At 40.6% G+C, this 21,247-nt stretch overlaps 1 protein-coding gene across 13 annotated transcripts in view; it reads right to left on the minus strand.

Annotated features, from left to right (window-relative positions):
* Positions 1-4,519: 4,519 nt before the first annotated feature.
* The window catches only part of RAP1GDS1 (Rap1 GTPase-GDP dissociation stimulator 1), a 125,049-nt gene continuing 108,321 nt past the window's right edge, over positions 4,520-21,247 (minus strand). For 7 of the 13 annotated variants that reach the window (XM_070757985.1, XM_070757983.1, XM_070757975.1 and 4 more), the window contains 6 exons: positions 18,317-18,451; positions 12,737-12,862; positions 12,095-12,234; positions 10,851-10,977; positions 8,722-8,850; positions 4,520-5,200 (listed from right to left, as the gene is read on the minus strand). In XM_070757985.1, coding sequence (XP_070614086.1) covers positions 5,073-5,200; positions 8,722-8,850; positions 10,851-10,977; positions 12,095-12,234; positions 12,737-12,862; positions 18,317-18,451 — 785 coding nt within the window. In that variant the 3' untranslated portion in view covers positions 4,520-5,072. The remainder of the gene's footprint in view (positions 5,201-8,721; positions 8,851-10,850; positions 10,978-12,094; positions 12,235-12,736; positions 12,863-18,316; positions 18,452-21,247) is intronic. The other 6 variants (XM_070757986.1, XM_070757981.1, XM_070757977.1 and 3 more) reach the window with 1 other exon arrangement.

Here is a 21,247-nt window from a genome sequence, read left to right on the forward strand (position 1 = left end):
TACCTGGTTCTACTACGACCCCAAAAGTTTTGCTAGTGAGTTTTTCCAACTCTTGCGTTGTGGAAGCCGATTTCTCTTGATATGCTATTTCAGTTCTTCAGTGTCAGCTATTGATGTTTATAGACAAATTATAGAAAAGGTGTCAGTTAAGTACATTTTTAGTGTCTTCACATTCCTGCCTTATCTTATTTTGGCACATAACTCTTGTGTGTGCATTTTATGACCGAGAAAGTCACAGGGAAGGCAGCTGGTTTGATTCATGGAGGCAGGTAAAAATATCACGCCATCTTTTCAAAGGGCAGATGTTTTAAGTCAGGCAACTTTATTCCACAATCCTGCCCATATATTTTTCTTCTGCCGCCAACTTTTTAAAAAATACCAACAAATTTTTTAACTCTACAGAAATTGAATCCTCCATTTTCATTTGGAAGATTAATTCCTGAAAGTGACACAATCTAAAGCAGTGGTTACATAGAAACATAGAAGTCTGACAGCAGAAAAAGACCTCATGGTCCATCTAGTCTGCCCTTATACTATTTTCTGTATTTTATCTTAGGATGGATATGTTTATCCCAGGCAATGCGACCCCTTAATACAGCTTAATACAGCTCATGTTGTGGTGATCCCCAACCATAGGTCTAGCGCCAATTTTCCCAACAGAGCTTTAAGCTGGTTGGTAGGAAGGTCAGAGGGACACCCCCACTGTAAACGCCTGATTGGTCGGATTGTAAAAATATGTCCCAAGGTGCCAGAATAGAACTTTAGTTCCTAACGCCATGGGATATTCGTCTTTTCCCATGGTCTTAGGTGACCCCTGTGAAGCGATCGTTCTACCTCGAAAGAGGTCCCGACCCCCAGGTTGAGAACCACTGATCTAAAGGAAGAATGAGGTGTTATTCCTGAAAAAGATTGGGGAAACAGCCCATTTTACATGTTTATTCCCAATGGGGTTATATTAGATGATATAATGAACATCTGTGGCTGAACTGTAGGCTTGAGGTTCTGTCTCCTGAACATTACAAGAAAATTTAGGTTCTCTATAGAAATTTAAGGTTGAAGATGCTGTTTCTATTCCTGTGTTCTCCTCCCCACCCCCATCACGGTAAGGTTACTTACATCAGTGTTTCCCAACCTTGGCAACTTGAACATATTTGGACTTCAACTCCCAGAATTCCCCAGCCAGCATTTGCTGGCTGGGGAATTCTGGGAGTTGAAGTCCAAATATCTTCAAGTTGCTAAAGTTGGGAAACAATGACTTACATGGATGAAAACACATGGAATTTTCAGTATGTATGTGCTGGTGTTGCCCTTAGTCTTTTATAACTCTGCTTTCTTGTTTTATGCCTCTCTGCCAATTGCATATAATACAGAAAGAGAACACTTTAAGTATTGTACAGGATATCCCAGACTCACCTTGTCTGAATGGAAATATTATTATTATGGAAGAAAGACAGCAAGAAAGGCCTGCCTAGAGAAAATAATTTAATTTTTGAGTTGCTCTTATGAAATCAATTTAGATAAAAATATAAAACAGCCTTCCCCAGCAAGTTGCCTTGGTCTTTAAACTCCCAGAATCCCTTTCCAACATTCCCAGACGTACCCTGGTTAGAAATTTCATTTAGCATGTAACTGATCATAAAAGTTAGAGCTGCAGTGCCTAGCAGAAGTCTACCCGGAACAAGTATTTCTGTTGATTTTCAGAAAATTGGGAGACGGGGCTTTCCAACTGAAGTCAGGTTTAGATATGTTGTATTAACTTGCCAACCTTTCCTTCTAAACCATTGCATGTCATAATGAAGGCAATGACTGTCGTTACCATTGTGGTGCCCCCTAATCCTTTTTACTGTATTTGAATGTACTTTACCTGTGTGGAAAGTCTTGTACATTGCTGAAATGATTGTAAATGCCAATTACACTTACTGATAATGGAAAGTATTGTTACAAAGAAAGTGCATGCTTGTACAAAGCTTGACTGAGATTGTGTCATCTCACTCCCACATGCTCCTATTTGATCTCGAAGTGGATATATTTTACCTAATTTATCATTTCTTTCACACTAGCATATGTTATGCGCGGTAGCCATGCAGCTTTCAGTGGACAAAAATCGAACTTTTACATGGAATGAACACAACTCTTTTGTGTTAGTTTTCAAGGTATTGAAAGTGAGATACATCACGCTCTTCGTCTTTTTTCTTTTTAAATAGAAGCAAAATTTCAGAATGTTTTAATAACATTTATGAACATAGTTTTACTAGTTGTGCAGTATTCTGTATTTTACTTGAAATAAATAATTTTATATGCAATTTGTTAGTATGATTAGTTTTACAAATAAAATGGAGTGACACTTTGGCTCTGTTCGTTGTTCTCGCATATATAAAAGTTCAACTTGAACATTTAACTGGTTGGTGTGGGGAAAATTAACAGATGCTGAGATGGAATGTGATAAAATACTGCATTTGTGATTAATGAATCTGATGGTTATGCTCCTTTGTGTCATAATAGTTCCTTGTTAAAAAAAAATCACATAATTTAGATCCAAGAATCTTTGTTTTCATTTGCAATAAATACAAATATATTTCATTAGATTTTTTTCAATCAGAACTCCCAGAAATCTTGGTTGGTTCCTTTGTTGACTGAAGTCTACCAGAATTGAAGGTCAAAACACTTGGTAGATGCCAGATAACCTGCTTATTGAGGTATTGAATGTATAAATAGGCAAAATTTAATTCAACTTAATTAAATTGACTTATATGCCGCCCAATCCCGAGGGACTCAAGTCGGCTCACAACAATATGAAGGAAAATATAGTACAGTGTTCCCTCGATTTTCGCGGGGGATGCGTTCCGAGACCACCCGTGAAAGTCGAATTTCCGCAAAGTAGAGATGTGGAAGTAAATACACTATTTTTGGCTATGGACAGTATCATAAGCCTTACCTTAAGACTTTAAGCCCCTAAATTACCATTTCCCATTCCCTTAACAACCATTTACTCACCATTATTACTGGTACTCACCATTGAATAAGACACTTAGTGATCCTGATATTTATAAACATAATTATTTATTAACAATTAAAAAAAATGGTTATTTATTTGCAAAAATTATTAGTTTGGCGATGACATATGTCATCGGGCGGGAAAAACCGTGGTATAGAAAAAAACCCACAAAGTATTTTTTAATTAGTATTTTTTGAAAAACCGTGGTATAGGCTATTCGTGAAGTTCGAACTTGCGAAAATCGAAGGAACACTGTACAGTAAAACCTGTAGTGGACCAATAAGGTGGGGGAATGGACAAAAGAAGTGGAGAAAAAACCAGAATTATATTTATTGGGTATTTTTAATAAATTCAAAAAAGAAATACGATATTTGATTATTCACATTCCGACAGCGGCAAGGATAATATACGCTCAACAGTGGAAATCCGAAAGAATACCAGAAGAAGGGACGGTAATTAAAAAGGTGATAGATTGCACAGAGATGGCCTTACTGTATGATAGATTAGGTTGAATGTGTATGACTGCAGTTAGGGGTCTTATTATGTTATTAATGCCTTCTTAAATGAATTTAATTTTTTATTATTAGATTTGTAATGTATTGTATTACTGTTATGCTGTGAGCCGCCCCGAGTCTTCAGAGAGGGGCGGCATACAAATCTAATAAACTATATAAACTATATAACTATATATGCTGTCATTAGAACCAGTCCAAAGCGGGAGCAACCTGCTTGGCGGGACCTAGGGGAAGAGCCTTCTCTGTGGGGACCCTGGCCCTGTGAAACCAAGCTCCTCCACCACCACCACCCCGAGATTTGTACTGCCCCCACCCTCCTCGCCTTTCATAAGAGTCTTAAGACACATTTATGTTGCCAGGCTTGGGGCAATTAGATCTTAGCCCCTGGCCAAGGAATGATTGTTTATAGACAAATTGTCTATTGCTGTACGAATGGCTGCAATTGATTTTAATATAGGTAGGAATTTTAAATATACTGCTCAAAAAAATAAAGGGAACACTCAAATAACACATCTTAGATCTGAATGAATGAAATATTCTCATTGAATACTTTGTTCTGTACAAAGTTGAATGTGCACAACAGCAGGTGAAATTGTCAATTTGTGTTACTTCCTAAGGGGACAGTTTGATTTCACAGAAGTTTGATTTACTTGGAATCATATTATGTTGTTTTAAGTGTTCCCTTTATTTTTTGAGTAGTTATGCAATTTTTAATTGTATTGGATTGATTTTCATTGTAAGTTACTGTTCTTTATATGTTGTAAGCCACCCCGAGTCTTCAGAGAGGGGTGGCATAGACAACCAACCAACCAACCAACCAACCACTAATCTGGGATAAATATGTTTAAATTAAATGCTCTGCCTCTTAATCTTGGTTTTCCTTAAATTCAGCAAAAGTACTAACAATTTAGGATGCACCTATCCTACTGGTACGGCTTATACAATGTACAGCTAGTTTTTGAAGGCTCCACGGAAATAAACCAGGATACAAAGACAGACCACAGGGAAATGTGTGAGAGCACTGGATTTTATTGGTTTTATCTCTAGGTACCACAGGATTGACATTAGTAGGCAAGACCAGTGAATGAGCAGCAAGATTTATTTCCCTCTTCCCACTTTCGTATCTAAAGCAGCAAAAAAGAGAGGCGTGCCCCCCGAAACCTCATCTCAATAGTCTTGGCTGCCTCTACTGAGGAAAGCAGGGAGCCTGGAGGGACGTGTCATCACAGTTGTACCACTTTTACATTATTATTAGGACTACAACATGCACATTCTAGTATGTGGCCCAAGCAACGAGAATACAAGGAGAACAACAAGGCTGCAGATTGCATGTCTGTGTGTCGGCTGTGTGGATAAGAAAGACGGGACCCAATGACAACTGGCTATGAGTGTTTTTAGAAACATTGAGAGAGAGAGGTACCTACGACAGTGCAGTGTGGGGAATGCTACATGCATGCATTAGTGACGGTGGAAAGAAACATGGCTGGAGTTAACAGCAGCAAGACAGGACGAGAGTTGAGATCGGTGACGTGATGCTATTGTGGGTCCGGTGCCCCCTCCCCTCAGCTTTCCACCGCGAGTCTCTGCTCTGTGAGGGACGCTTGCTGCGCCACCGTTTTGTTCTCGTGGCTGCGGAGTTTTGATACGACTTCTAGGAAAGTCAGGCTTTGCACTTCCTTGTGAAGAGGTTCTGTCAAACAAGAGGGAAAAGACTGTTAACTTCCGGGCTGGGCCTTTCTGGGAACAGCTGCTCTTTTGTTTGCTGAAATGAATGCAGAACATGGTCAAGGCATTTCTTGACCGGTAGGGAAAAACGGGAGGGAGCCAAAAAAGCGACATCTTTCAAACAGCTCAATGCAAATGACTCTTTCTGATTCCTTAAATTGTATAAAGATTGCATTCAGCACCAAATACAGTGGTACCTCGACATACGAGTTTAATTTGTGCCAGAGCCGACCTCGTATGTCGATCATCTTGTATCTCAAACAAATGCATTTAGATTTGGCATTTCGAGCGGAGATAACTGGAAAAATGGAATTCTTGCGCCACCTAGTGGACGCTCGGCTCGTATCCCGAATTTGAGCTCGGGCATCGAACAGAAATTTTGCTCGCGTCGCAGCTCGTAACTTGAAATACTCGCATGTGGAGCAGCTCGTATCTAGAGGTACTACTGTACCTTATTCCACCAGACTTGAAATACTGAAATTAGACAATTTACAATTTCGCCACCTCTGAACTGATCTAAATGTAGTTTGTAAAATCATATACCATAATGTCCTTCCTGTTAATGACTACTTCATTTTCAACCACAGCAATATACGAGCACGTAATAGATTCAAAGTAAATGTAAACTGCTGTAAACTTGACTGCAGAAAATACGACTTCAGCAATAGAGTGATCAATGCTTGGAATAAACTCCCTGACTGTGGTTTCTTGCCCAAACCCCAGAATCTTCAACCTTAGATTGTCTACAGGTGACCTCTCCCCGTTTCTAAGAGGTCTTGTAAGGGGCGTGCATAAGCGCACCATTGTGCCTACCGTCCCTGCCCTACTGTCTTCATATTCACCTGTTTTTCCAATCAGTTTGCATAATCTTTCCTGTGGTACCACAAAAGGAAGAAACCAGCTTAGGGTTAAGAGGCAGCTTTTAAACATTTCAGTGGCTGCTCTGTTTTAATCCCATGTTGTTTCTTCGCAACGACGTTATACTGGATCAAGGTGGTAGATGAAATTGCACACAGGATGGCAGTCTTATATAATACATGGGCAATCTATTACTTTGCAATTCTTTGCTCTCATGGGCATAGCATCAGATAAGTAGGTTTAGAAAAGACAATTGTCAATAATCTTGTGCCGAAATCTTCTTTTATTCCCGGGAGTCTTGGGTATTTCTATCAACTTCTCTTGAAAATTGTGTTGGAGCTTGCTTTTAGAAGTAGCATATCTCTAGCTTTTGGGACTGCCTAAATTAAGATGCCTAGTGGAAAAATGTGGGAAGCCTCTGAGGACTACAGGCTACTAGCAAGTTAATGGTAAAATTGGAAGACAAGAAATTAACAAATTAATAAATACGTAGAACTTCCTTCTCTCCTTTGCAACAAATTTCAAAAACATATATACATGTGAAGTGATAAGAAAAAAAATCCAAATGCTTTTTCATGGTATGAATTCTTATCACATATTTAACAATATTAATAACTCTTATGTTAAATAGCTGGAGTGTGAATAGTCCACAAAATATTTTGTTTTTGTCTTCTGTTCAAACATGACAAGCTTACTTCTAATTCAACGGTTTGACTATTTATTTTCCCTTTTTCTCACTAATAAGTGGCAATGAGGTTTAGAAAGATATCGTTCTATGTCAAGAATTGGACCCATGTTTTTTAAAAAAACAATATGGTTTTCTGACCTAGGAATCTTTCACAATTTTCATTTTTTTTATTGATGAAATGTATCTAATCATGAATTCAATGGACGATATCTGGAATTTATATGGACTAGCTGTCATATTATACTGTGTCTTTGGATTCCAATCTATACAAATAGTCAACTAGCATTCTAAGCTAGGTCTAATCCAGATAAATTTAATCATAATTGTTTCAAAGTTTAAAAATACAATGGAATACAGTAGTGGAAATTTAAGATGGTAACATGATATTCAACTTCCTGCTACAGGTGTTTTTTAACTGCAGATAGAAAAAACTTACAAGGACAATTATAAAGCCCTTCATGGCACCGGACCAGAATATCTCCGGGACCGCCTTCTGCTGCACGAATCCCAGCGACCAGTTAGGTCGCACAGAGTTGGCCTTCTCCGGGTCCCGTCGACTAAACAATGTCGTCTGGCGGGAGCCAGGGGAAGAGCCTTCTCTGTGGTGGCTCCGACCCTCTGGAACCAGCTCCCCCCAGAGATTAGGATTGCCCCCACCCTCCTTGCCTTTCGTAAACTCCTTAAAACCCACCTCTGCCATCAGGCATGGGGGAATTGAAACATCTCCCCCTTGCCCATGTAGTTTTGGTCTATCATTGATTGTGTGCTTGTTTTATATATATATTGGGGTTGCTTTTATGGACTTTTTAACTTAAAACTGTAAATTAGATTGCTAAATATTAGATTTGTTACTATGTACTGTTTTTGCCATTGTTGTGAGCCGCCCCGAGTCTGCGGAGAGGGGCGGCTTATAAATCCAATAAATCTAATCTAATCTAATCTAATCTAATAACCCTCCGCCCCCCTTCACGAATGTGTCAGGTTTCTAGTCTTGGGTAAGTTCTGCCTGGAGACAATTTTTGGATATATAAATATAGAGGCAACTTTACATATGGGGTTTTGTTGTGATTCCGTCTGAGGCTCCTCAGGGAACGGCTGAACCTCTGCCGGCTCCATGCTCAGAGGGGGAGGATGAGGAACAGGAGGAGGAGGAGGAGGCCCAGGCAGACGGGGAGGAGGAATATCAGGCCGAGGGAGAGGGAGAACAGCCTGAGTCCCCCGGGGTGGAGCTCTCCCCAGCAAGCAGCCTGGAGTCCTTAGATGAAAATGCACAAGCCATCATCGATCTCAGGCAGAGAAGAGCAGCACAACGAAGGGGACAATTAGCCAGGTATTTCCAGCCCTAAATAGGCAACAGCTGGGTTTGGGTGTGGTTCTCCCCAGAAAGGCTGAAAAGGCAGACCCACCCTTCCTGTATTGTGGAGTATTATCTTTGGGAGTCCTGGGACCTGGCTGTGATCTTTGGCGTCTCTGATTCTGGCTTGTGGCCTTGAAGGCTGAAACCTTGGGGGGAAAGGCGTGGGTCTTATTCTCTACAGTGGTGTGTGTGCCAGCAAGAAGTCTGCTGTATTGTCTGGCCGTCAGGACTCTGCTGTGAAGCCTCATAGCCTGCCTGTTGGGAAGAACAGGTTTTTCTCTGTGTTTATTTTTCAAACTATAAAGTGCCTTTGCTTTTACCAGCGTGTCTGGCTGTTTTTTCCAGTTGGTGTTGAAGTCTGGGGGCACCCAGACAGAACAGGGTTTAATTACTACAGAGTTGAATTCTCTCTGGTTGCAGCTTCAGTTCAAACAAACTAACAAAATTTAGGTTGTCACAGAAGCCGCCACTACTCCCAATTTGACAAAAGGTATAGTTTGGTTTATATATGCAGATGTATGTACCCACTCTTGCGTTTAAGATTTTTCTGATGTGACGTGAAACAAAATTTTGGAAAACTCACCTGACCCCATAAGTGCACAGATCAGCACCATGGAATTGTACTTGATTTCTGGTGCACTTCTCTCATCTGATAAGAGTCGGTGTAGAATCTGCACTAACTGTGCACTTTCAAGGTCTTTCTCTGCTGTGGCTGTGAATTCAAGCAGAGGAGAACCGTAAATCGGATACTGTAGATGGCTTGCGTTGTGCCATTTAGTGCTTGCATCTGTTGTGAAGGGACATGATATTCTCATTAGAAAGTTAGTTAAGTAAGAACTGGGTGGCGCATCTTATTTGATGGCTTCACAGATGGCGAAGAAAATGTACTCGCGGTACTGAAAATGACTTCATCTGTTCCTTATTAAACTGGAGTAAGATATGTACCACGGGACTGTCTCATGTTCGTTTTTAGTAATGGAGAAGAGAGAAAAGAAACGCTTGCTAAATTTAAATCTGCAGAAGGTGCATTATCGGGTAGGATAGCTCACATTTTAAAACAAGGCTTTTCAGCTAGGGAGACACAGAAATAGGCCAAGTGGCCCAAAAATCTCTGCAAACTGGCAAAGAGAAAATGAAGTGGTTGGTCTCCATCTAACACATGGAAGAAAAAGGAATGGAGTATTTATTCTAAGCATGGTTTCAGTGTTTGTACTTATGTATTGGTTTTTTAAATTCTATGTTAGAGAAAAAAATAAAAAAAAATAATTAAAAAAAAAGGAACTGAATATCTCAGTCAAAACATTTCGGGGATTCCCAGATTGGCTGGAAATATTGGAGTCCAAGATTGGCGCAACCTCTGAAAAGTTAGGGTTTAGGAGCTGATTTTATTACAGATAAATAGATAGATAGATAGATAGATGGATGGATGGATGGATGGATGGATGGATGGATGGATGGATGGATGGATAGATGGATGGATGGATGGATAGATGGATAGGGACGGACAGTTTCAACCCTGAAACAGACCTGACCAAAGCCATTTTGAAGTTTCAGTGATGCCACACTGAAGCTGAGGGATAGCAATGGGGTAATAGAGATAGCTGGGGTTTTACAACCACAACAAAATACTTTCTCCTGGGAATCAAGGACATTCTCATACCTGGTCAGAGAGAGGAGGAGTGACGTTACCAGGGGACAGGACGGCACCTTGGTTGGACCATGTGACTGATTGTTTGGGGAAAGGGAAAAAACATTTAATTTTAATTAGGTAAAAACCACAGGAACCTTCAGAGTTGGTTTTCACCAGAACTGGGCCAATATGATATATCCAATTAAAGTATCCTTTGAGGAATCTACCTGCCTCTGAGTTTTGTTTGCTATGGGTGTATTACTTGAAACCCTGACAGACAGATAGATAGATACTGGTAGGTAGTTAGGTAGATAGTTGATAGAGAGATTGACAAATAGATTGATATCTGAATAGATAATAGATTGACAGAGGTAAAATAGATGATAGATACTGTAGATGGATAGATGATAGATTAGACAGATGATGGATAGTTACAGTATTAGTTATCTTATATTACAGGGTATGGCGAACCTTTTTTTCCTTAGGGGCTGAAAGAGCCTGTGCACGCAATATCGCACATGCGTGAGTCTCCACACCCATAATTCAATGCCTGGGAAGGGCAAAAACAACTCCCCCCCCCCCAAGGACCTCTCAAGGCCAGAAATAGCCTGTTTCCCAACTTCCGGTGGGCCCAATAGGCTCGTGTTTCACCCTCCCCAGGCTCCAAAGGCTTCCCAGGGGAAGGTAAAAATGCCCTCCCCTATCCCCTGGAGGCTCTGTGGAAGCCAAAAACGCCCTCCCAGACCCTCTGTGTGAGCCAAAAATCAGCTGGCCGGCACACACATGCACAATGGAGCTGAGCTAGGGGAATGGCTCCCGTGCCAGCAGATACGGATCCATGTGCCACCTGTAGCACCCATGCCATAGGTTCACCATCACTGTTATATTAGGAAACAATATCAATACAAGACCCACTTTTTGAATGTGTGCAACACTTGTACAAAAGGGGCACTGCATACATAATGGCACTCTGCAAATCTTGACACACCAACACAACTGTTGCTTCAACTACCATTTACCGGCCAATGCATAACACAAGGTAGTAAAATGAATTACAAAACTTTAACCACTGGACTACTTACCTAATTCTAGAGCTGCTATTAATGCCAGAGCAACGAGAGCTTCATTCTGCATTATTACATGTTCACTAGTTGCCATGATAACTAAGTGTTTAATGCCACCACTCTGAACAATGGTCCTAATTACATCCTTAAAAGAAAAAGTAGCAGAGAATGTGAAGCAAGATTGCAGTGAATTATAGACAAAAACAACAGGTCAATTTGCTAATTTTTCTTCTATTTTTAAAAAATATACTAGTATTGATTATAACAATACGATCCTCGATCCACAGCTCACATTGGAGAAACATCTTTCGGCTGTGGTGAGGGGGGCATTTGTCCAGGTTCGCCTGGTGCACCAGTTGCTGCCCTCTTTGGACCGGGAGTCACTGCTCACAGTCACTCATGCCCTCATCACCTCGAGGTTCGACTACTGTAATGCTCTCTACATGGGGCTACCTTTGAAGAGTGTTCGGAAACTTCAGATCATGCAGAATGCAGCTGCGAGAGCAATCATGGGCTTCCCTAGGTATGCCCATGTTTCACCAACACTCCGCAGTCTGCATTGGTTGCCGATCAGTTTCCGGTCACAATTCAAATGTTGGTTATGACCTATAAAGCCTTTCATGGCATAGGACCAGAATATCTCGGGGACCGCCTTCTGCCGCACGAATCCCAGCGACCGGTTAGGTCCCACAGAGTGGGTCTTCTCCGGGTCCCATCGACTAAACAATGTCGTCTGGCGGGACCCAGGGAAAGAGCCTTCTCTGTGGCGGTCCTGACCCTCTGGAATCAACTGCCCCCAGATATCAGAGTTGCCCCCACCCTCCTTGCCTTTCGCAAGCTCCTTAAAACCCACCTCTGTCATCAGGCATGGGGGAATTGAAATTTTCCCTTCCCCCTAGGCTTATAGAATTTATGCATGGTTTGTTTGTGTGTTTGTTTGTTTGTTTATTTATTTATTTATTAGATTTGTATGCCGCCCCTCTCCGTAGACTCGGGGCGGCTCACAACAATAACAAGAACAATGTTTGTATGTATGATTGGTTCTTTAAATTGGGGTTTTAAAGATTATTTTTAATATTAGATTTGTTTACATTGTCTTTTTATTGTTGTTAGCCGCCCCGAGTCTGCGGAGAGGGGCGGCATACAAATCTAATAAATAAATAAATAAATAAATGGTGAAGTCAGGAAACGAGGGGGCACAGCTCTCTCACTGAACAGACATCACGCGGTTGGGTAAGGAAGCCTCAAGCAATGTCACTTACTTTGGACTTGCTGTGTCGTATAAGGGCAGACAGTAGTCTGTTGGATTCTCCCATCACACCTGCGTGGTCCTTGGCTTCGCACCATTCCACCAGCCTTTCAACCAGTTTGACATTCTTTCCCAACTGCTCGGCGGCTTCTGCTGCATGTATTACAAAGACAACATTAATTTTAAACAGGAAGAGCTCCCCTCCTCCTGCCTTGAGATTCTACTTATGGGCCTTCTCTTTCAAAATGTAAGAAAGCCCTTGAAAGTAGCGGTGGTCGCCCGTTTTCTGAAATGGCGCTTTGTGCTTGACCCCTGTGACAATCTTGTGGGAGTTCAAATCACTCTGTTGTAATTAAAGAAATTGTTCACAGTTTTTCTGATTCATTTAAAAACGAAAGGATGGTTCTGTAGAAGCATATCATAATTGGCATATGTGACATTTCATATCATGCAACTGTTAAATCTACAGATGACTCAGGCTTTTAAATGTTATGCTTTGCACAACACGAGGCCTTGAAGCAATTCATTAATAGTCCTCCTTTTGCATATGCATTCAATTTATTTGAAGGGTTTTCTTCAAACCTTTTTCTTCTCCTGGAAAAAAAGAAGTTAGCAACGGGATCAAAAGTTCAATGAAGAAAGCAACATATTTTACCTTGTGCATCTATTAGCATCCTTAATGTGCCCAAAAGCTTGAACTGAACAGGCGGCATCTCGGATCTGAGAAATTTCAATACTGCTTCTGCCACACCAGCTGACAACATCTTTGCCTTATTTACAACTGTGGAATTAAAAAAAAAGCCCCAGATATTATCTCAGAAGAATGAAGAGACAATGCACTTGAGCTACTGTAGGAAGGTTATTTTTTTAGGAAGATCTCTTCTTTCCTGAAACAATTAAGGACAAGAGTTGGTGAAGATGTTCAAATTGAGATCCAGATTTGATTGGGCAGTGGCAGGGCCCATCAGCCACAGGAACCCACGTGCATAACCACAGAGCAGTGTTGGTGAACCAATGGCACTGGTGCCACAGGTGGCATGCAGAGTCGTATCTGCTGGCACGCCAGCCATTGCCCTAGCTCATCTACAACGTGCATGTATGTGCTAGCCTGCTTCTAGATAGATAGCAACCCCCACTCTTCCCTCGCTCCTTCCTTCTTCCCCACTCACCTTTTATTCTCATATCGCTATATCATTTTCTTTTTCATTGCTTATTCTATGGTTCCATTACTTTGTAAGCTGCCTAGAGTAGCCACATGATGAGACAGGCTGCAAATTTAACGAATACGTAAAATAATTCATTGGAAACTGCGGTATGCTGTATGCCAGCTTCTCTTGGAATAGTTCAATGTGTGCAAAAATTCTACTTTGTGTTGTGGTTAGCTCTGGCCCAGCTCCTGCCCCAAGGACTGTGGATGTGGGGGAGACATCCACATGCTGCAGGCCTGTTTTGCCTCCGGTGGAATCTGCTGATGAAGGCTCCTCTGACCAAGAAGACATGAGTGACAGGGAGGAGGAGAGTGTGGCAGACAGCTCAGAAGGAGATCAATTATCTAGTTCCTCCTTGGATACGAAACAAGAGTTAATGATACAGCCACGCATGCGGAGAGCGATGCATAGGCAGCAACAACTGAGAGATTATTATCAAAGAAAATGAGGCCACCTGTGGCTGGGTGGGGCTGTGGTCATTAGTGAGGCTGCTATAAATAGCAGCCTGTGGGTTTGGCCATTGTGGAGGATTATCTGATCCTTGTGTTTCGTGACTGCTTTACTGACTTTGACCTTTTGTGTGCTGATTTTCCCCCGCTTTGAAACTAAACCAGAGCAAAGTGTGTTTCACTTTGTGAAAGAAGAAGGACTGTGAATTGCCTCACAGCTGCAAGCTAAGTATCACAGAACTGATAAGGAACGTGTACAAATTACCAGTTTGTTTGGAGACGAGTGCTCTTTGCTCTACCAAAAGAGGGCTTGGTTTAAGTGAATTTTCATTATAAAGAACGTTGTTTTGAATTTTCAAACGTGTGTGTGTGTCTGAAATTGTATCTGTGCATTTTTGGGAGGATTCTATCAGAGAGAATTCTATCGACAGAACACTTTGTGGGCAGGAATCCAGCCTTTTCTAGCTGCCGTACTTACATCCTGAGCTAAATTTTGCAATTACACCGCAGCTGATCCTGTGAAGACTCTGTGCTTCTTCCTCCCTGTCTCACAGTGTCTCTCTTCCTCTGCTCATGGTAACCACACCTGTTCCGTCTTTGCACAGGATTCCACCCCCGTGTGCAAAGCAGGAGGCAGACACCGCTTCGGAGTGCATTGTAATTAAAAGTGAGAAGTGAACTGGCATTTAAAATACAGACTAACAAGATGCTCAGCAGTGCTCGTTCTGGTGGGGAGTGTCTAGAATTGAAGCATATGTTTGTTTTTTAAGAGAGATTCAGAAGGCACTTTAATATTGCATTTACATTTCTTCTCGGTGTCTTGCTGTTTTGAAAAAAAACGGTGTTAAGTGCAATGAATCGAAAACAAAATATGAACAAAATATTTGCTTATGTGCCTGGCATTCTAACTGTCTTTAAGGAAGTATAAAAATAATCCTAGAAATTATATAATTCCTCAGTGCTAAATAAGGAGAATCTTGGAAGTAATAAAAACATTGGGGTATGCATAAGAGAGAAAAAAGTGTGAAAGAATCGTTATTCCTTCTTATATCTGTTCTTTCGAGATCTCGGGTAGAATCCTCCCGAAAATTCACAGATACAAATGTCAGACACACACACGTTTGAAAATTCAAAACAATGTTCTTTATACCGAAAATCCAAATGAACTAGGCCCTCTTTTGGTATAGCAAAGAGCACTTGTCTCCAAACAACCTGGTAATTTGTACAAATCCCTTATCAGTTCTGTGATACTTAGCTTGCAGCTGTGAGGCAATTCACAGTCCTTCTTCTTTCACAAAGTGAAACACACTTTGCTCTGGTTTAGTTTCAAAGCGGGGAAAAATCAGCACACAAAGGTCGAAGTCAGCAAGGCAGTCACGAAACACAACGATCAGATAATCCTCCACAATGGCCAAACCCACAGGCTGCTATTTATAGCAGCCTCACTAATGACCACAGCCCCACCCAACCACAGGTGGCCTCATTTTCTTTGATAATAATCTCTCAGTTGTTGCTGCCTATGCATCATTCTCCGCATGCGTGGCTGTATCATTAACTCTTGTTCTGAATCCAAGGAGGAGCTAGATAATTGATCTCCTTCTGAGCTGTCTGCCCCACTCTCCTCCTCTCTGTCACTCATATCTTCCTGGTCAGAGGAGCCTTCATCAGCAGATTCCACCGGGGGCAAAACAGGCCTGCAGCATGTGGATGTCTCCCCCACATCCACAGTCCTTGGGGCAGGAGCTGGGCCAGAGCTAACCACAACAATATCTGGTTAATTATCAAACAACATATTAGCTTCTGGAATAAATTCTGTGCCAAGATTTTACATCATACTAAGCCATGGTTAACTGTCATTTTTTTACTGAATAAACTGCAATTGTCTGAGTTCACAATGCACTAAACCAGTAGTGAAATCCATTTTTTTTTTTATTACAAGTTCTGTGAGTGCGTTTTTTTTTACTACAGGCTTGGTGAGTGTAGCAGGGGAAGGATACTGCAAAATCTCCATTTCCACCCCACTCTGGGCCAGAGGTGATAGTTGCCAGTTCTCTAAACTACTCAATATTTCTCCAGAACTTTGCTGCACTAAACACTAACTAGGAAAACAACCCATTGTAGTTTTCACCATACTGTATCAGTTTATATCAAATATCAATAAGACCAGCAAATATTTGGTTATTATAGTTGTGAGTGGTCCACGTCCAGCTCAGCTGGTCATGGATTTTGAGGACCAGCCGATGGAGGAGTACGGGCATCGCAGGCCAGTGTTGCCATCTGAGTCTGAGAGTGACAGTGAGGAAGAGTTAGGGATTGAGGAACCCCCAGAGACTTTAAAATCTCCAGTTAGGGTATTGTCTGAGTCAGAGGACAATGGGGACTTTTAGATGCTAGAGTAAGGAGGATGAGATCCAGACATGAATATCTTTCTAGAAGGGGTTCTTGGTGTTGATTAGATCTATGGGACATTTGGCTACACCTTGGCAGTATATAAAGACAGGCTGATGGCAAAGGGGTTTGGCAAACAACATTCAGCATGGAATACAGAGCCCCAGAGCTGAGAGACTTTTCCGATCCCATGGATTTCGATTCCTGCTTTTGGCTTGATCCGTAATATTCCCCTGGACTGTGTGAGTAGTTAATTAAAGAAGACACATGAGTAGCAGAGATTTATGACTCTATTCTGGCTGGCATCCCGGATTCTTCTTATCTTCTGCTAATGAGAGAAACGCTGCCAACATCACATTCCTTGCATTAACTCTTGCATTGCAGAATTTTGTCTTATAAAGAGACTTTGCCTGTGGGTACTTTTGAACCAAAGTGTGAGTGGGTCTTTATTCCTGATAATTGATCGGGCCAGACCGAACAAATATCTGGCATTTCCCCACTGTATTCAAAATATGTTGATGCCACTGAAGTTCTGTCTTTGTCCCTGCATGTTGAGAGGGTTTGGATAGGAGAATCTTAGAGAGGGGATTTACTGTTTCTCCATCAGGGTATTTCTGTGTCTTCCACCGATGTCTCCCAACAGGATATTACTACTCTTGAAGGAGCAAGTTCACAAATGGGAGTATATTACAGTGTTCCCTCGATTTTCGCGGGTTCAAACTTCACGAAAAGTCTATACCACGGTTTTTCAAAAATATTAATTAAAAAATATTTCGCGGGTTTTTTCCCTATACCATGGTTTTTCCCGCCCGATGATGTCATATGTCATCGCCAAACTTTCGTCTGCCTTTAATAAATATTTTTTTTAATAAACTTTAATAAATAAACATGTTGAGTAATAATCTAAATGGTTGCTAAGGGAATGGGAAACTGCAATTTAGGGGTTTAAAGTGTTAAGGGAAGGCTTGTGATACTGTTCATAGACAAAAATAGTGTATTTACTTCCGCATCTCTACTTCGCGGAAATTCGACTTTCGCGGGCGGTCTCAGAACGCATCCCCCGCGAAAATTGAGGGAACACTGTATACCTCTGCTGTGGGCCAGCACAGGTTACCAACAGATTTTCAGATATTGTTTAAAAAGCTGGTGTTGTCCTCCAAAGCTTGGTGCCAGATTATCCACAGGAGCAAAGTGGTTAGAATGCAGTACTGCGGGCTACTTCTGCTGACTGCTGGCTGCCTACAATTTGGCAGTTCGAATCTCACCAGGCTCAAGGTTGACTCAGCCTTCCATTTTCTGAGGTCCGTAAAATGAGGGCCCAGATTGTTGACTCTGTAAACCACTTACAGAGAGCTGTAAAGCATTAGGAAGCGGTATACAAGTCTAAGCGCTATTGCTATTTTCCTGTTACAATCATCCTGGTCAATTAAATCTTGACAGGAGAGCTGATGATGATTCCCCAGCTTAAGGAGGTGAGGCAGGTCAAGGGTCAGAGGTGCTCTTTCCTTTAGAGCTTCCTCTCAAGGAAAATGTATAGTACATTTTAGACTTCTTCTGGAAAGAAAACAATAGAAATTTCCGTAAGTGGAAATTAAGCCAGTTTTCATTTCCCTTAAGTGGAAATTATTAGTTCTCATTTTGTTGTTTTCCAGAGGCAGCCTAAAATGTACTGTAGATCTTCCAGAAGATATTTGGACAGCGATGTCCTCTTGTCAGAGATTATTATATTAGCGCTTGTTGCTGTTTGCATTTATATATTCCTATACTTTATGTTTTAATCTTAACTATATATTTATCTTTGTAAAACATCATTCAACACTGAGGTCAGGCCACATTTTTATTCTTGTTTTACAAACGCAAACACAACAGATGAAAAGTAATAGCTAAGATCAACCTAACATCTGTCAGTTATGTTGGCATTTCTAGTTTGGCCTCCTGGGAGTTTCTGCAATATACCAGGGGTTGCTAAAGGTATTAACTTGTAAGTACCATTTTCCTCATTGTAATTCTTGGATTTCATTATTTTATAACTATTAGAAAAATGAGGATAAAGTTTTAGCTGTGAAGGATAATAAACTGCAAAAACAAGGTGGGATTATCTTTTCAGTAAATAGATGCAGATGGTAAACATGATATTTATAAAACAAAGCATCGTCCCACTAACTTTAGAATCACTGTTAATGCACTTACCAGGAATTGCAAGATTTCGAAGGGCACTCAATGCTGCATGCTGCACGGTGACATTTCCATCCTCTACGTGCCTGTCCAATAAGTCCATCAGTTTCTGGACGATACCATTATCCACCATATGGATACAATTTCCATCTGCAGATGGAAGGCAACCATCATCAATTCATGTTTCTTTATCTACTGTAAGTACCATGGCTAGTTTTGTACCGTCAATTTATCCAATGGCAGGACAGCATGTAATTTAAAAGTACAGTTTTATATGTTGTTAAGATTTGCAATCTTTTCTCTAGCCTTCCATTACATCTAAATAGATTTATACCCAAAGATTGAACATTTAGAAGAACTTCGCTCATGAGCATTTTCAGATAGGGAAGTATTGGAAGGATAGAAAGAGGTATAACAGGAAACACTAGATATCTGGCGTCCATAAGTTCAGTACTTCCAAGAAAAAAATGGAAACAAATCCTCAATTTGTTCTAACAATGAGGGAGAAAAATTGAAGACTCGGTCAGTAAGTGCACCAGAGTGCCTTCCGTCCCCTGTCCTAATGTTTCTCTTTTACTAGTATCATGTATATAAATATTATTATATCTTTGTATACCACCAATATGCACTTGACAAAATAAATGAATAAATAAAATGAATAAAAATTAAAAGTTTTTTTAATTAATAGTACAATTAAAAACATTAGACTTGGTACAAATTCCCTGGTTTAAACAATTCCATTCAGCATGACTTTACAAGATATCAGTCCCGTCCCCTACCCATCTTAATTGTTCTGTTTTTAACATTGGATTTATAGACTGTATTGTATTGCTAGCTGGGAGCCGCTCCGAGTCCTCGGAGAGGGGCGACATACAAATCTAAATAATAATAATAATAATAATAATAATAATAATAATAATAATAATATGCATGGTATGTATGTATGTATGTTTGGTTTTTATATTAATAGATTTTAATCATCAATACCAAATTACTATTGTACACTGTTTTATTGTCGCTGTTAGCTGCCCCGAGTCTCTGGAGAGAGGCAGCATACAAATCAAATCAAATCAAATAATAAATAAATAAATAAATAAATAAATAAATAAATAAATAATATTGTATGCATTAGATACAATCTATCAAGAACACCCATTCTTTCAATTTTCCACTTTGTAACTGTATATATTCTAGTCCTATCTTTCACAAAATATTAGCATATAAATTCCTAAATTTTCAACTTATCCATTGTCATTTGTCCCACCAACTCCCCCCAGAGATTAGAACTGCCCCCACCCTCCCTGTCTTTCGTAAACTACTCAAGACTCATTTATACCGCCAGGCATGGGGGAGTTGAGATAGCTCTTCCCCCTAGGCCATTACAAGTTATGCATGGTATGTTTGTGTGTATGTTTGGTTTTATAATAGGGGTTTTTAGTTGTTTTTTATTATTGGATTGTACATGTTGTGTTTATTATTGTTGCTAGCCGCCCCGAGTCTGCGGAGAGGGGCGGCATACAAATCCAATAAATTAAAATTAAATTAATTTCTCCTCGATTCCAACCATTTATAATTCATTCCAGATTTTATAACAATCTATTTTGCTCTTCTCCTTGAACTCTAACATCAACCTATCCATTTCAGCACAGGATAATATCTTAATTATTACTTCTTCTTCTGAAGCGGTCTACTTATCTTTATATTTCTGAGCAAAGGCTAATCTTGCAGCTGTTAACATGCGTAATAATAAGAATAGGGTTCCCTTGTTGAATTTGTCCTTGGTGAAGCCTAGTAAGAGCTCTGGCTTCAACTCAATGTTTTGCATTAATATCTCCTTCCAGCCAGCGTTTTATCAACTACCAGAATTTTTGGGCTTTGGGGCATTCCCACCACATATGGCAGTAGGTCCCCAGCACTTCTTTACATTTCCAACAATTCAGTAAACTCTTTTTATCCATTTCTGCTAATCTCATAGGAGGGAGGTGCCACCTATAGAAGTGATTTTCAACCTTTTTTGAGCCATGGCACATTTTTTACATTTACAAAACCCTGGGGCACATTGAGTGGGGGGGGGGGGGGGGGGGGGCGGCTAAAAAAAGTTTGGACAAACATTTTTTCTCTCTCTTCCTCCCTTTCGCTCTATTTCGCTCTCGCTCCCTCTTTCTCTCCCTTCTTTTTTCTCTCTCCCTCCATCCCTTTCTCTCTCCCTCCATCCCTTTCTCTCTTCCTTCCTTCCTCTCTTTTTTGCTCTCTTTCTCCCTCCCTCCCTCTATGTCTTTCTCCCACATTCCCTCCCTCTCTCTCTCTCTTGCTCTCTCTCTTGCTTTCTTTCTTTCTTTCTCTCTTGCTTTCTCTCTCTCTTTCTCTCTCTTGTTTTCTTTTTCTCTCTCTTTCTTTCTCTCTCTCTCTCTTTCTCTCTCTCTTGTTTTCTTTCTTGCTTTCTCTCTCTCTCTCTCTCTTGTTTTCTTTCTCTCTCTGAGCTTCGCGGCACACCTGACCATGTCTCATGGCACACTAGTGTGCCACGGCACACTGGTTGAAAAACACTGACCTATAGAACAGCTTGTACAGATTTTCTTTATATGCAGTTGCTAACGTGAGTACCCTATATTCCTTTCCCATAGTTCTTGCCAGTTGTCTAAATAAATGCCATAGCCAAAATTCTGACTCCAAATTAGCACCGTGAAAGACCCTTTCAAAGGAGAGTTAAACTTTGAAAAACCAAATGATTTTTGAAACGGTATTCAAAATTCTTATTTAACACCTTTTAAAATCTGCATTCACACTTATTTTTCAAATGTTTTTTTTTTTGTCCAGATGTTACTTCTTTAAATACATAACCAATCCCACCCAGCCTGTGCATAGCTTGGTTTCTGGAAGTATCTCTTCTTTAGTGAAAATATATTTCCTTCTCTCCTTTACCCAAAGATGTACTATCTTCATGTT

This window comes from Erythrolamprus reginae, chromosome 7 (genome assembly GCF_031021105.1).
Source record: "Erythrolamprus reginae isolate rEryReg1 chromosome 7, rEryReg1.hap1, whole genome shotgun sequence".
In the NCBI taxonomy this organism is placed as follows: domain Eukaryota; kingdom Metazoa; phylum Chordata; class Lepidosauria; order Squamata; family Dipsadidae; genus Erythrolamprus; species Erythrolamprus reginae.